We start from the raw sequence: 15,055 nt of genomic DNA on the forward strand, positions 1-15,055 counted from the left end.
CTGCCTTGTGGGGGCCGACAAAACATCAAGGGCTCTAGAAGAAGTTGGTATAGGAAAAAAGGACCAGGTACTGCTTCCCCTTCCCAGGTTAGACCCAGGAAGGTCCCACTGCTCCATGCACATAAATTTTGCTTTATGAGATGAAGCTGGGAACACCTTGCCAAACTTCCTATCCTATTATCCAAATAAGGTATGGAAGTAGCAGGCTATGATGGATGGCACCGCGGGAGGTGTGGGGAGTGGGGGTGGGGGAGTAATGACAGACCAGAAGAGAAATGCAGAGTGACTTTTACTACCTCCATTTTATAAGTTAAAACACTAAATTATGTAGAGAGGTAGTATATGAATCTGTTTTCTAATAGGGAGTCTACTGCTAGACTCTACCATCAGCCAATTTTTCCCTTCACACAGTGCCCTAGACACTACGATAGGGAGAAGCGCAGGGGTTTCCGGTTACAGGGAAAGGTACGGGCGCCGCAAGATTGTATACCCTCCATTCCCCTGGGAGTACGGATCGTGGCAGGGCGTGCAGGGTGTTCCAGCCGGTTGCCAGGCATTTGACCTAAAGGGGCTCATCCCACGTGGACTTTTTCTTGGCCCTTTAATGGTTGGCGTTTTCCAAAGGCCACCAATCCGCTGCAGGTTCGTTTAAATGGCAGCCGTTCTAGCCAATCGTCCCTCAGAGCAGGATTCCCGCCGCCCAGTAGTGGTGCTCTGGCAGGAGGGTCTAGCTGTTGCATGGTGACAGCACTCCGGCGCTCTCCATTGGGTGGATCAAACCCAAGCGAGCCTCTGATTGGCCAGCGCTGCCGGAGGGTTACAATTCAAACGCGGGCGGGCGGGCCTGCAGCCCTGCAGTTACAGTCCTGTACTCCGAGTTTCTGTGACCCTGCCAGCGCCGCCAGGATGGCCTCTCAAAACCGCGACCCAGCGGCTGCCAGCGTTGCCGCCGCCCGTAAAGGAGCCGAGCCCAGCGGGGGCGCCGCGCGGGGCCCTGTGGGCAAGAGGTGAGTGGTGCGGAGGTAATACCTTGGGCAGTGGGGCCCACAGCGAAGACTTCCGGGACACCCCCCCCCTCCAGGGGCGGATGAGATGTGTGAGGTGGGGGGACACTCTAGGAGCTCGGGCTGCCCTTAGAGACCCTCCCGAAGGAGGACAGAAGATGGAGGGACGCTGCCAGGATCCTACGCGAGAGAGTCAAGATGAAGATAGGCCGGGGACCCTCGGTGACTTTGCGGGGGCGGCGGAGGGGAGAAATTTTGAGATCTGGCACGAGGAGAGACGCCAGAGGAGCAATGGGGGTTAAGAACACGCTAAAACCGTCCTGTAAGACCCTGGAAGTGACAGGGTGATGACTCACTAGGACCCTCCTGTGGAAATAAGAGTGAGTGTGCCCCAAGCTTGAGTCTCACCTCAGAGTGTGGCGAAGTCTCCATGTCAGCTCCTCCAGAGAGACTGGGGTAGAAGATAGGACCACCTGGAGCCCTGACCCCACCAGACTCCCAGGTGACTGGGAATGTTCTTTTTGCAGGTTACAGCAAGAACTGATGACCCTCATGGTGAGTGACTACCTGCCAGATCCTCAGCCAGTTGGTACCCCCTCCCAGCTTGTATTCACTTATAAGTGGCCTCCTTTCCTACATCAGGCGCTTTGCTAGACACAGGGATGAAAAGATGGGTCCAGTTTGCTCTCCCCTGGAAAGAAATTCACACACCCCTCCTACACCTTTTCTTCCAGCAGTATCTATTCCTAATCCCATCTCCCCACAATGAAGTTATCTCTAAAATACAATTCCCAGAAGCCATGCAAGGCCTTCCCCTGCCCTGCCCTGCCCAACTTCCTTGCTCTAAGGTTTACCCACACCCAACTCTCCAGCCTTAGTATTTCTAGTCGTGTCATTCTTTGGGGTATTTCCTTCCCAGATGACCTTTTCTACATTAACCCTGGATATTCAACTCAAATTCTCCAATATCCATATCGTATAACTCTAATCTGTGAATAGTCAGGGCTTTGTATGGAACTAGCACTCAATAGAATGTTGAATTGAATTCCCAGCAACCAACAAAATCGTGGGTACAGAGCTGCCTTCTGCTTCCCTGCATAACCCTTCCCTCCTGGCCTTGAACCTTTATAATCCCAATATTCCTCCCTAGAGGGGCATATTCAGTCCCAAAAGTCTAACCACTTCTTCAGAAAACCCTATTAATTTGGTCTGATTGCTTTATTTTGAGTCAAAATTGATGGGATTAAGGGGTAGGGATTTATCTACTGTTAGAAGTGTGCTCTGCAGCCCAGCAAGTGCTATTTCTTCCCCAGATGTCTGGTGACAAAGGAATTTCTGCCTTCCCTGAATCTGACAACCTTTTCAAATGGGTGGGGACCATCCATGGAGCAGCTGGCACAGTAAGTATAGGGTTAGGGTAGGTGAGTATGATTTTGCTATGTCTGGAGAGAGGTGGGATGTGTTTCAAGCCTTGAGCCAGGCAGCCCACTCCTGTGCGTCTGTCCTCATGCTCTGAGCCTATGGCCCCGGTCTCTCCCTCTGTACAGTAAAAAGGTGGGTTTAAAGCAGCATTCTCCATTAGATTCCTAAGGGAGCCAGATAGCAAGGAAAAGAATGGAAAAGACAAGTGAGGACTTCAGCAAATGAGAGGGCACACGTCTCAAGATGGCAGCTTCCAAGAGAAGTCCAAAATCCAGATCTGTGCCCCAAATCTCCTAATTTTTACATGTTAGCAACTAAGCTGATCGTACTAAAAAACACAGCTGTGGTAACCTTCAGAATGCCAATTTACAGTCCTTAGACCAAAGGGTCACTGATGTCCCCACTAGATACGAGAGGCAGCACCAGAACCAGTGTAAGACTGTCTTCTGTCAAGTCCCAGAAAAACTCAAAGGTCCCAGCACGCTCCTTATATGGGGCTTGGGCTGGGATACAAGGCTCAGGACGGGAAGCTTACTCCCCACTTCTGTTTCTCCAACGCCAGGTTTATGAAGACCTGAGGTATAAGCTCTCCCTAGAGTTCCCCAGTGGCTACCCTTACAATGCACCCACCGTGAAGTTCCTCACGCCCTGCTACCACCCCAATGTGGACACCCAGGGTAACATCTGCCTGGACATCCTGAAGGACAAGTGGTCTGCCCTGTACGACGTCAGGACCATCCTGCTCTCCATCCAGAGCCTGCTAGGAGGTGACTTCTGAGACCAGTGCCTCCCCTGCAACCTGGGAAACTGTCGGGACTTCCACAGCTAGCCTCTTCTACCCGCCTGACCGTTCTTTTTCTCTCTGCCCTCAGAACCCAATATCGACAGCCCGTTGAACACACATGCAGCCGAGCTCTGGAAAAACCCCACAGGTGGGTCCTTCATCTTTCTCACACGGGGCGATCCCTCCCCAGCCTTCAAAGCCTTCCTGAAACAAAAGAGTCTCAGTTCCTTGGGGATGTGTGTGTAGTGGTGGGGGGCTTATCAACCAACCCAGGGAACCCAATCCTGCCTCTGCCTTGGTGTTTCTAGTTCGCCTGTTTGGTTAAAATATATATATATAAGAAAATTAACCCCTTCCACATGAATGTAGGTCGAGGGGCTTTTTAAGTAGAAGGCAAAGCTTTCTCACTCGCCAAGTTCCCCTAGTCCCCTCCCCAGTCTCAGTGGAGCCGAGCCAGTCCAGGAGGGAGAATTCGTTGTGCTGGGAATGCCCCCTCAAAACTCCTCCCACCTTTGCATTCCTGCTGCTCTCTCGCCCACCTTAACTCCTGTCCCCATCACTCACCAAGACCTGCCTGTTCTCTTCTAGCCTTTAAGAAGTACCTGCAAGAAACCTACGCAAAGCAAGTCTCCAGCCAAGAGCCCTGACCCGGGCTGTCCAGACTCTCTCCTTGTGCTGTCTTTTTATTTTTTCCTTAGATGGTCTGTCCTTTCCTTGATTTCTGTATAGGACTCTGTATCTTCAGCTGTGGTGTCATATTTGTTTTATTTGTTTTTAAATTAAGTCTCTGGTTGAGCCCCTGTGATGAATATATTAAATAAATACATTTTGGGTTGTTTGTTTGTTTGTTTGTTTGTTTGTATGTTTGTTTGTTTTTTACAAGTTGCTGCCCTAGAGTTGTGCCCAGGGGCGGCAGGGTCAGGCTCCTGGGATCTTGGCTCACGCCGCTGCTTCTCTCTCCTAGAAGAAGCACTTGACCTTCAGGATGTCCAGGCTGTAGGACCAAGCAGTGCAGTGACTAGGATTTGTTTCCTTGTGACCTTAGTTATTTTATGACTCTGCACCTGTTTCGTTGTCTATAAAATGAATGTCACAAAATATCTGTTTCTTTGGAGTTGTGACATGTACCAGAAATGTAAATGACTGTTGGAGCTGCTCCAGCTGTGTTGCAGATGAGGGTGAACCAGACCAGAGGCGGGTGGGCGGGGTGGGGGAGGGGTGTGAACCAGCCACCCACCTTCTGACAGTAGATGCTCTGGCCCTGAAAAGGGACAGAAAAGGCTCAGGTCACCCTGCAGCAGGCCCAGGACCTGGAGAGACAGCCAGGAAAAACCCCTTCCCTATCAGCCCTCAAAAGGCCCCTTGACCCAGGTTCCCCAAAGATGGCTCCCCACGCCAAGGGGGCACATTTACCTCCTGTCCAATCTCCAGCAGCTCCCCCAACCACTGCACCTACTGGCCCAGCTCCCAGCCCCTCAGGCTATCTTTCCACTGGTCTGTTTCAGGACCCAGCCTTTGGGCCCCTGAGAAGAAACCCCTGTGCTGGTCAGCTGGGTGCCAACAGAGGGAAGAAGAGCACGCAAGTGGATGGGCCAAGCCCAGGTACTGCAGGGAGAGCTCCAAGGTGGACAAACCACCAGGGTGCACTCCAACACAGCCCAGGTCTCAGCCTCTTCAAGACCCAACCTGGGGGCAGCTCCGCCTGCAGCTGGTTGTGCAGGCCTGCGGGAGAGGGGAGGAGACAGCAGGAGGCCCATCGGGAAGGCTCTCACGAACCCCTTTTCTGACTCCTGCTATCCCAGCCCCCTTTTCCTGCCCTACCCCCACCAAGCAGCCACATGTGAAAATTGGAGTTGTCAGAACTGGTATTAGAACTTGGGTGTCCTCTGCTCAGTTTCCTCATGCCAAAAATTGTGCTTTTGGCTCTCTGCTTAGAGCTGTGTTTCTCAATCTAAAGGGCATATAAATCCACCTGGGATCTTGTTCAAATGCAAATTTTTATTTAGTTGGTCTGGGGTAGGGCCTGAGGTTCTGCGTTTCTAGTCAGCTGTCATTTCTGTGGTCTAGTTAAAGGTATAGAGCAGTGTTCAGGTGTGCTCCTCCCGGCAGCACAGGTGCACATTCTTGGCCCTAACAATCTCTCCAGGTGATTCTAATGCTCTTGAACTTGAAAATTGCCAGGTTAGAGGAGATTTTAAAAGAGCAGAGCTCAGAGCCTGGCACTAAGTTGGTCCTTAATAAATGTTGGCCAAGTCTTCTGCCTTAGGAAACCTCCCCATGTGGTCCTTGATCATGGTGTTTGGTACCCCAGATGGTCGCATGGCCTACCTCATATCAGTCACAGATACCCCATTCTCTACACTGTAGTTCAGAAACAATCAGTGTCTTGGAATTAATCGCTGGGATAAAGTAAAATTATTTTACATTAATCGGGTTACTAAAAGAGGGAGTCAGCCTGAGCTGCTGGTGAAGACAGCTGCAGATCGAAGAAACCCAAGCAGAGACAAAGAGCTGAGAGATGGAGAGAGGTGACATTGTTTGAGACTGGCCTCCTCTGGTTCATGCCTTGGCATCCGCGTTTCATGAACCAATAATCCCTTTTGATGTTAAGTCAGTTTGATTTAGGTTTCTAACATTCGAATAACAAAAAGAAGCCTAGCACAGTAAGTATTAGAAAGTATGATTATTCCTATTCACTCAGTACAGTTATTGAGTGCCTACAAGGTAACGGCCCTATGCTTGGGGCTGGGCATAAAGCAGGGAAAAGGACAGTCCTGTGCTCAAAGAGGCTGAAGTTCAGGGGGGAGACAGGCATATCAATAGGGCAGAGTAAGTGCTATAGAGAGGTGGTTAAAAGCTCAGACCAGGTAGGCAGAACTCTGTTAGAATCCCCACTCCACCCCCATGTTACTTGTATACACTTGGGCATTTAGACTTAACCTCTCTGTAAAATAGGAATATGAGTAGCTACCTCATAGGACAGATGAAGGACCTTAGGTTGGCACCTGGCACATAGTAAGCACTCAATGCAGGGTGCTAGGCTCACATGTTGCCGTGAAAGCTCAGAGGTGGGACACCTAAGGAAGACTAGGAGATTCAAGGAAGGCTTTCTGGAGAAGGATTGGCCTAAGGAAGGAATAAGAAAGCACACTTCTCGGAAAGTTCAGGGGGATGGACAGAAGGGGAGGAATAAAGACTGGTGAAGTAGCATGGATGTCAGGTTACGGAGGGCTTGTAAGGCCACAGCAAAATGCTTGGGCTTTATCTTGAGGGCAACTAGCAGCTAATGAAGCCATGAATAGGGCAGTGACATGATCAGATTTGGTTTTAAAAACATCCCTCCAGCTGCCATCTGTCTGGGGAGTGAATGGTGGGGAGGAGGTCAACTACCGTTATCAACAGCCTGGTAAGTAATGATGCTAAGTGGGCACGGAGAGGAGGGATGAAATGGTAAGGAGAAAGTAGCAGAGCACAGCAAGTAAATTAGAAGTGGGAAATGAGCTCCAGAATTCCTGATTTGGGCCTCATCCCTCAGAGTACCATCCCTGAAATAGGAGACGCAGGAGAACAAGATGGAGGAGTAGGGGGACATCAGTTTAGGGCAGGGCCAGCCTGAAGTATTCAGGACATCCAGGTAGATAGAACTGTCAACAGGTAGATAGTATCACAGTTAAGAGCCTTGCTCCTGTTTCTACCACAGAGCGATATCATCTAAGCTATCTAAGCTATGGACTGTGTGCCTGTGTACTTCACCTCACTAGGCCTTAGTTTCCTCACTTATAAAATGGAACTCATTAGATCATGTGCCTCTAGGGTTGTGTGAATGAATGAGACGATGCCTGCAAGGCACAGGGCACAGCACACAGTAGGCACTCAATTGTGATGATTCTTAACCCCAGAGCTGATCGCGGCTGGAAATACAAACTGGGAAATGTGAATGGGAGGCGAGAACATAAATGCGTTGGAGAGGGAGGGCTGTAGCAATGGATAACATTAGAGTTCAACATTCAAGAATGATGACGATAACGATATTAATAATAGCATTTCATAAATATTGAAACTATGTGCCAGGCTCTGTTCTAAGCACTTTGTACACATTAACTCATCCAATTAACAGGGATCAAGGGTGGACGAAATGGTATCTGAGCTGGGTCTTGGTCTCCTGGAGATGGTATCTGGGCTGGGTTGATGAATTTGCCAGGCTTATTAGAGAAGGACGGGCATTCCTAGAAGGGAGAACAGCAAGTGCAAAGGCCCAAAGGCTCGAACGTGCACCTCATTGTCCACAGCGGCAATGTTAAATGGCCCAGCTTGATTGGAGCCCGCGAGGGGAGAGGCGACTGTGGGAATCGAGAAAAGGAGGGGAGGGCATTTGGATTTGATTCTAGAAGCAATGAGGAGCCTTGAGGGACAGGGGAACGGTCAGGTCAGATTTCATTTTAGCTAGACCATGCTGATGGCCTTCTGTTGAACTCTTCGTAGAGGCCCGAAAGAAGGGAGACCAGGAGTAGGCAGGGATCCAGGGTGGAAATGATGAGGTCAGAACCTCCTTCCTGGCGGAGTGCCTCGACCTTGCCCTACCACCGCCAGTACCGAGCACCTAAAAGCGCTCTGAAGAACAGATGAAGTGGAAAAGGTCAAGCGGGAATAATGCTGCGTGGGATAGTTGGACACCCATTCTCCCATGGCCGGCTCGGTAGCGTGCGCCCAAGACCCAGAGGCTCCATAAAGAAGGATCAGTGGGGAAAGAAAGCCTTCGCCCCCGTTAAACCCGAGGTCCAGCCTCCTGCCGCGCCCTCCTTCTACCCGGCGTCCCTGGCGCCCTCTGCGGGCCGCCGGCTCACCCAGCTCAGATCGAAACCCCTTCAGCCTCCCTCCTGCGCCGCAGCCAGTCCGCGGAGCTGCCCACGCCCAGAGCCAGCTGCAGGTAACCGGCCGCGAACCTGCCGAGCTCGTCGAGCGACGCCCTGCACGCTGGCGGCCGCCGCCCAGGGCTCCTGCGACCCGGCGCCCTTCCACATCCAGCTGCTGAAGTCGCCTCTCCTAGGAGACGGAGGGCGCTCGGGTGGCGCCAGCCGGGGTGGCGGCCTACACCCCGGCCCAGCCAGGCGGCCACTGACACCCGCTCCTCGGTCCTCCCCTTACTCAGCCACGCGCTTTGCAACGTTTCCTTTTATTCCTTCTAGAAGGGGATCCCCAAAGGGGCCGCGCCTCCCTCCCGGGCGGGGAATGACACGGGGCGGGGCGGAGCCCCCATGCCCGAGGATCGCGCGGTCTCGGTGGAGGCGAGGGCCCGCTTCTTACTGCACGCCCTCCATCATCTTCAGGAACTCTGCGGGAAGGAGAAGGACAGGCGGTCAGGGGTCCCCCTCAAGACGCGGAAGCCCTGCGCCCGGTGCGCACTGTCAGGGGGCGAGTGAGGCCCGGCCAGGGCTCCGGCCACGCGGAGGAGGTGCCTTGGCGTTCAGTGATAAATTGCACAAAACCAGGTGGAGCTCCCTACCCGCCACCGCAGGAACTTGGTCAGGCTACGCCCAGCCCCGCCCACAAGGCTATACTGTGTGGGTGCCAGCTGCATGGGTGCCCCGTCCCCGTCGCTCCCGGGGGCTCCAATCCCGGCTCCCCACTGTCTCGCCTCCCTCACCGTCGAAGTCAATGCGGCCATCGTTGTTCTTGTCCCCGTCTTTCATCAGGGATTCAATCTCCTCGTCCGTCACATGCTCCCCAGAGGCCCTGAAGATCTCAGCCAGCTCCTCCGCATCGATGTAGCCGTCTGCGTTCCTTTGGAGCGGAGGGACAGGGCGGGACTCAGGGACGGCAGGGGCTCACTGTCCCGGCCACACTCCGCGCCCTCTCCCGCACCCTCACCCTGAGAACCTTCGTGCTCTGTGGGCCAGGCTCAGACTACTCAGCGCCTGCCTCGGCTCCCAGGTCCCCAATGCACCTGTCGAAGATGCGGAAACACTCAGCCAGCTCCTCCTCACTCTTCCCCTTCGCATCCTCTTTCATCTGGCGCACCATCATGACCAAGAACTCCTCGAAGTCGATGGTGCCGCTGCCTGAGGGGAGCAGGTGATGAGTAAGCCTGAGTCTCGGATCCCTGGATGCCCGCCTCTCCTCACCACCCTCGAACCCTGCCTGAGAGGGCTACCCGCTCACCGTCTTCATCCACCTCCTCGATGATGGCGTCCAACTCCTCTTTGGTGGGTGTCTGGCCCAGCATCCTCATCACCGTGCCCAACTCCTTGACGCTGATGTCCCCACCGCCATCAGCATCAAACATGTCAAAGGCGGCCTTGAACTCTGCGAGGGGAAGGAAGGCAGAGGGCTGAGATAAGCCTACTGAACTGTCAGCCTCGCATGCACCCTCCCACCCTGCCTAGACACCAAACATCTCCCAGCATACATCAACCCAACAGCCAGCCCGCCCACCTCCACTCACCAGCGATCATCTCCTCGCTGAGGTAGGACCGGGCCTCAGCCTGCTGGTCCGTCTGCAGAAGACAGAGTCAGATGGCAGAAGGGGCAGCCCTGGGGCGATTCCTGCCCTAACCCCCATCTCCTCAACCCCCACCTCTCTAAGTGCTCCCATTGGTCATCAGAAAGAACAACTCCAAACTAGCCACCCCTTCTGCCTACTCCTACAGCCCCTTGACCCCAGTTTTAGAGAACTAGGGAGGAAACAGCTTAAGCCAAGTCCTTCTCACTTGTTAATCAGAGGTCAAGTCAGGAACCCGGCAGTAACCTTGGGCAAGTCACTTAATGTCCCCTCATCCCCCACCTCTTCTCAGCAGCTTTTCAGGGATGAAATGAAACTGGAGCTGTGAAAGGACTACGTAAGTGCCAGCACCATTTCAGCACGCCTTCCCATTTTCTCTAGCTCTTAACAGTGCCTAGTACTTTAATAGGTGCTCAATAAATGTTGGTTCTCAAATTTATAATGCAACACCAAGTTATTGAGCATTACTAAGTGTCAGGCCATAGACCAGGCACTGGAACCACCAAGAAGAGTCAGACACATCATCATCCTCCTTTCTGGAAACTTTCAGAGATGGAGATTTTAAGCTTCCTTCTTATGATTCAGTCACTGGAGGAAATGCCACTCATGCCAGGCAGAATGTGATGGGGGCCTTGTGGGGTGAAAATAAGATTTCTGTGGGAGTTTCTGGTCACATCCAAGCCATCTGGGTAGGGGGCTTTGGACTGTGGCTGGTGGTGAGGAAGGGCTGAGGTGTCCCAGGAGTTCTTCAGCAACAGGCTAGCAGCTGGCCCTCCTTCTTGCCCCACATCCTCCTCTCCTCCTCCTTGCCCATGCCAGGAGGCCAGGCTAATTTTAGTCTGTCGAGGGAAACAGCAGCTGGCCTCCAGGGTCTAGTTACTCCTTGAAGTGCAGTGGGGAGGGGGATCTCAGAGGAAGATGATAGCTCCAAATCAAAACTCCTCTCTGGAAGGCTGGGGTCTCTCTAACTCTTGCCTGTCATCTTCTGCCCCTTCTCATCATCCTTGGAGCTGGAGCTGGAGCTGAAGCTCCTGAGCTGGCTCAAGGCCCTTAAAGTCCTCCTATCTTCCAAAGAAGTCTCTTTCCTCACTGGCCACAGGAGGGTATGGCCAGGCTTCCATCCCTGCCACTGGTTTCATGGGGTGGCTCACTCTGACCCTCAGGGTCTGCATCTTTACCAAGCTAAGATAGATGCAAGCTAAGCCCCGCCTCCCTTACAGTTCTGTGACCAGCATTGCTGGAAGTCTCAGAAAGTCTGCAGGGAATTGGTACACCTTGAAGATCAATGCCTGGAACAGCCCAGCCCTGCCTTTCTAACAGAAGTCTAAGGCTTTCTTCCCAGAGTTCCTCTTAGACTCCTGAGTTTCAGGAACCTTCATGTTCCATCTTCAAACATCCAAGTTACTGCCCCACATAGCACCCAGATCTGGCCTGAAAAAGGCCTTGAAGTCCCCCAGCAAGCAAAGGGATAAAGTCCCTTCTTGTCCTTACCATGATTGCTAGTGACAGGAACTTCTCTGCTGTGGGTCACCTCCTCCACACTCCACCATCCAAAGATGCCCTGGCCTGTGTCAGCTCCTGAGATTTGTAGGGGCACCCTAGTCTCCCACCTCCTTGCTCCCCAGGACTGGATGCCCTGGCCAATCAGATCCTGGGGTCAGCGAGCCCCCCTCCTCTCAGAGTCCTAGCCCGTTACCTAATTTAGCCAAGGGCCCTTGCGGAGAAATTGAAACCTTGGAGCAGGTGGCAGGTCTTGACGTCCTAGATTCTTGTGAGGAGAACACGCCCTGCTCCACTGCCTTAGGAAGCCCTCTCCAAGAAGCACACTTGCTCTAAGATGGATAAGAACAATCAGAATAGAGAAAAGTGAGCCTACCTGGTGGAGTGTGGAGAGCGCAGGCCTTGAAGTTCAAAACCCAAGATCCAAGACCTGCCTCCGCAAGCTGTGTAACCTTGGACAGGTTGCAGTGCTGCTCTGAGCTTCGGTTTCTTTATCTGTGAGTTGGGGATAGTCATAACCTCTCTCACAGAGGTCATATACAGGAGCCCAGGTATAAGTCACCTAGCTTGTGTCAGTCACATAGTGTTAGTGGTTGGCAAGTGGAATGTCCTGTCTCTGAACCATGGTAAGGGTCGGGGGACCAGAGAAGGGGAAAGTGACAGCCATGGAACCTCTACAACATGCACACACTGTACTAAGCATTTTAACCACATGATCTCATCTAGCAGTCACCCTATGAGGTGGTGACTATTATTATTCCCTTTTTATTGGGGAGCTTTGTAAATCATAAAGGTCTCCAGTCAAGTTCGGGATTTGTATTAATCCTGACGGAGGAGAAGTTGGGACACACACTCCTCGGGGGACCCATCCAGGAGAAATGTATGCAGGAGTCCAGAAAACAGGGTGTGCACTTGGAAGAGAAATCAACATTGAAAGCAAATTCTTTCGTTAATTTTACCTTCTCCAGAGAAAGGGTTTTGGGGATTCACTTTTTGGGGGAAGAGGGAGAGCAGGGGAGATTTCTTTAAGTAGGTGAAGGGGCAGCTGGCCTTGCTAGAACTTGGTGACGTCTGGAGATGTTCAGCTGGCCCTCTGGAGAATGAAGGGGTGGGCAGATCACGTCAAGTCTGAAGGGAGCGCAGCCTGAAAATGCACAGGGTCCAGGCTGGGTGTTGGGAAGTGGGCAACGTTCATGGACAATGGCTAAGGCAACAGAAAGAGCACTGAGACCACTGAGCACAGAGTCTGGGGACAGTGAAAGGGGGCTGGACACCAAGGAAGGCAGATGGACAGTAGCAACTGGGCTGCCCTCGTCCCCTATATATAGACATTCCCAAGTAAAGCTTAGTTGAGCCAGGCCAGGCTAAATAAGGCCTCCCCAAGCCAGGCAGAGGGCCAGGGGATGATGACACCCAGGGGATTCCAATTTGGACACAAATATTGGAAGCTCTTGATGCCTTTAGAACAGAGAGTGTGGAACTCTCAGCAACCATTTGTTCATTAATTTGTTCTTTAATTTATTCAGAGAAATATATAAGGTCCAAACTCAATATGGCCACACAAAGTCCCACTGACCCCTCTAATCTCACTCCCCTCTCCTCCCCACCTTGCATGTTGCTCCGCTTTGGTCTGATGAAAATACTGCTCCAAATACCACAGCATATGCTGTTTTTTCCTGCCAGGAACTCCCATCTTCCCGCTCTTCATTTGCCTACTTCCCTATTGTCTTTCTCGGCTTTAACATCACTTCCTCCAGGATCCCTCCTCCCCTACACTCAGGCCAATAGAGTCCAAGGTGGTCTCCAGTAGTTTCCTCAATCATTGCACTGAGCATGCCAAATGATCATGACCTGTTCTGAGTTCCAAGGACCAGAGATGGTTTCCTGTTCACCATTGCATTCCCCAGCACCCAACACTTGGCACTGAGCAAGTGTTCAATAAATATTATATTCTCTATAAGAATAACTGAATTGAATGGCATTTGGTTCAATATAAGAAAGAAGTTCCTAAGAGTCATGGTTGAACAACAGTGGAAAAGGGCAGTGTCCGGAGATAATGAGTTTCCTGCTACTGAATGTATGCGAGCAGGAATTTGAGGACCGTCTCTCAGGGAGGCTGTAGGAAGATATCCATGCAGAGTCTAAGAGTACTGGGGAATATGAGACATCAGGAGACCTTGTTCTGGCCCTGTTTGTATGACCCAGGGTGCAACCCTTCCCCTCACTGAGCCTCAGACCACCCACCTGGAAAACGGAAGTGCCAGATTTCTGAACCACCCTCCTGCTTTGACAACTCATCGTTTTATGAACACCTGCTCTGTACTCAGACCTGTGAGGCATATGCCAAAGCACCAGATTGGTGAATGAGTGAGTGTTGAGTTAATGACTGAATGACGTGTCTCTTTTCCCCCAACACCCTGCTGGTAAGTTGGATGAAGAGTAGTTAGAGCTTTGAAATTACAGACTTGGACTGAAATCCTAGCTCTCCTATTTCCTAGCTGTAGATTTTGGGAAAGCCAATTTACCTCAGTTTCTTTATCTTGAAAATGGACCGTTATTGTCCAGTAACAACCTCCTCCCAGGATGTTGTAGGGGTGAGATGTGACCCCATGCAAAGTGCATAGAATAGGCTGTAGGACACAGTGGAACCTCAAGATATGCGAGCCCCACCCATCCTGCACACGGGAGGGGAGAGAGTGGGTTTTCCATTCAAAGCTCTTTCCCCCATCCCTCTCTCCTATGCCATTCTAAATGGGTAGGAGATACTGTTAGAAAGATTTTATTTGTTCATTGTATAACTAGCAATATCTGCCCTGTTAAGGACTGATAGCTGGGTCTTCTAACAGGAAGCGACAATAAATTTTTCTTGACCTGTTGCTGCCGCCCTCCAGGTAAAAGATAAAACACAGCCTCCCAGAGGCCTTACTGAGATTACCAGGCCTGATTTGTGGGAAAAGAACAGGATGCAGACCTCAGGAGACCTGAGCTGCCTACTCCACACCCAGAAACCTCTTGGCAAGCTGTGTGACTTTGGGCAAGTAACTCAGTGTCTCTGCATCTCAGGTGCCCCGTTTGCCTGCTTGCTATGTGTGAGGCTCAAATGAGATTGTAAAAGCTTGTGAACACTGTAGAAACGATAATCATGGAACTAACTGATCATTTCGTCAGTCACTGCTCTGTGCCAGGCACTGGACTAAGGTCCTTACAAGAGCTGCAAAATTAGTACTATTTTTAATGGTTCCTCTTTTATATATGAGAAAACCTAGGTTCAGCGAGGTAGGACTCCAACCCAGATCAAGGGTCTTCTTGGCCTCAGTTTTCTCACCGGAGAGAAGGGCTTCCCACTGTCGTATGACTTTGGAAAGTTAAAGAATGCTGGGTGCACTCTAACTTTGGGGGGCTAAACTGGGGCCAGCCTGGGTCTCCGGGAGGGGTGGAAGGATTCAAGGATGGGGTAAGCCCCGCGGGATCGGGGACGATCCCGCAGGAGGCTTGGGGCCCAGGCCTACCCAGGATTCCCAAGTCTCTCCCGGATCCAAGGACCCGGGATTCACGGGCGGCTCCGGGGAGCGGGCGGGGCTGGGGGCGGGGCGGCGGCAGGAAGCGGCAGGAGCGGCGCTGGGAGCAGCTGGGCCCGGCAGAGCCCAGTCGGCTTTAGTAAACCGCCGGAGGCTGCACCGGGACCCCTGGGGAGAGGCGCGCCCCTGAGTGCACCGCGGGATGTAGGAAGTAGAGACGCGATAAGGGGCGAAAGAGACGCAGGGGGAGTCCCGGGCCCCTCTCGGGGAATGCGCGGCCCCAAGCTGCGGCAGCGAGGGCTCGGCGACGAGAGCTGAGCCTCGGGGC

General features: G+C 52.3%; 2 protein-coding genes across 4 annotated transcripts; one reads left to right on the top strand and one right to left on the bottom strand.

Moving 5' to 3' along the window:
* Positions 1-824: 824 nt before the first annotated feature.
* On the top strand, positions 825-4,048 carry UBE2C (ubiquitin conjugating enzyme E2 C). 2 transcript variants are annotated; one of them, XM_039864443.1, is made up of 6 exons: positions 825-1,007; positions 1,532-1,559; positions 2,318-2,404; positions 2,989-3,193; positions 3,299-3,358; positions 3,799-4,048. In XM_039864443.1, exons 1-6 carry the CDS (start codon positions 907-909, stop codon positions 3,855-3,857), a joined length of 540 nt encoding a protein of 179 aa, XP_039720377.1. In that variant the 5' UTR covers positions 825-906; the 3' UTR covers positions 3,858-4,048. The 2 variants fall into 2 exon arrangements, with proteins under 2 accessions (XP_039720377.1, XP_039720378.1); XM_039864444.1 differs by lacking the exon at positions 825-1,007 and adding an exon at positions 1,092-1,192.
* Positions 4,049-8,364: 4,316 nt separating this feature from the next.
* TNNC2 (troponin C2, fast skeletal type) lies at positions 8,365-14,788 on the bottom strand. Of its 2 annotated transcripts, XM_039864448.1 has the most exons (6): positions 11,406-14,788; positions 9,653-11,287; positions 9,370-9,513; positions 9,155-9,269; positions 8,855-8,991; positions 8,365-8,542 (listed from the first exon to the last, which is right to left on the bottom strand). In XM_039864448.1, exons 2-6 carry the CDS (start codon positions 9,660-9,662, stop codon positions 8,511-8,513), a joined length of 438 nt encoding a protein of 145 aa, XP_039720382.1. In that variant the 5' UTR covers positions 9,663-11,287; positions 11,406-14,788; the 3' UTR covers positions 8,365-8,510. The 2 variants fall into 2 exon arrangements, with proteins under 2 accessions (XP_039720382.1, XP_039720381.1); XM_039864447.1 differs by lacking the exon at positions 8,365-8,542 and having other exon boundaries at positions 8,627-8,991; positions 9,653-9,704.
* Positions 14,789-15,055: the final 267 nt, after the last annotated feature.

This window comes from Pteropus medius, unplaced genomic scaffold (genome assembly GCF_902729225.1).
Source record: "Pteropus medius unplaced genomic scaffold, Ma_sr-lr_union100, whole genome shotgun sequence".
Taxonomy (NCBI): domain Eukaryota; kingdom Metazoa; phylum Chordata; class Mammalia; order Chiroptera; family Pteropodidae; genus Pteropus; species Pteropus medius.

Bases quoted from the DNA above. Each gene is read 5' to 3' on its own strand.
- UBE2C (XM_039864443.1), top strand. From the start codon at position 907: ATGGCCTCTCAAAACCGCGACCCAGCGGCTGCCAGCGTTGCCGCCGCC. The intron at 2,405-2,988 runs GTAAGTATAGGG...CTCCAACGCCAG, and splicing joins TCCATGGAGCAGCTGGCACA to GTTTATGAAGACCTGAGGTA. The intron at 3,194-3,298 runs GTGACTTCTGAG...CTCTGCCCTCAG, and splicing joins CATCCAGAGCCTGCTAGGAG to AACCCAATATCGACAGCCCG.
- TNNC2 (XM_039864447.1), bottom strand. The intron at 9,270-9,369 runs GTGAGCGGGTAG...TGCTCCCCTCAG, and splicing joins CGAGGAGGTGGATGAAGACG to GCAGCGGCACCATCGACTTC. The intron at 8,992-9,154 runs GTGCATTGGGGA...TCCGCTCCAAAG, and splicing joins TGTTTCCGCATCTTCGACAG to GAACGCAGACGGCTACATCG.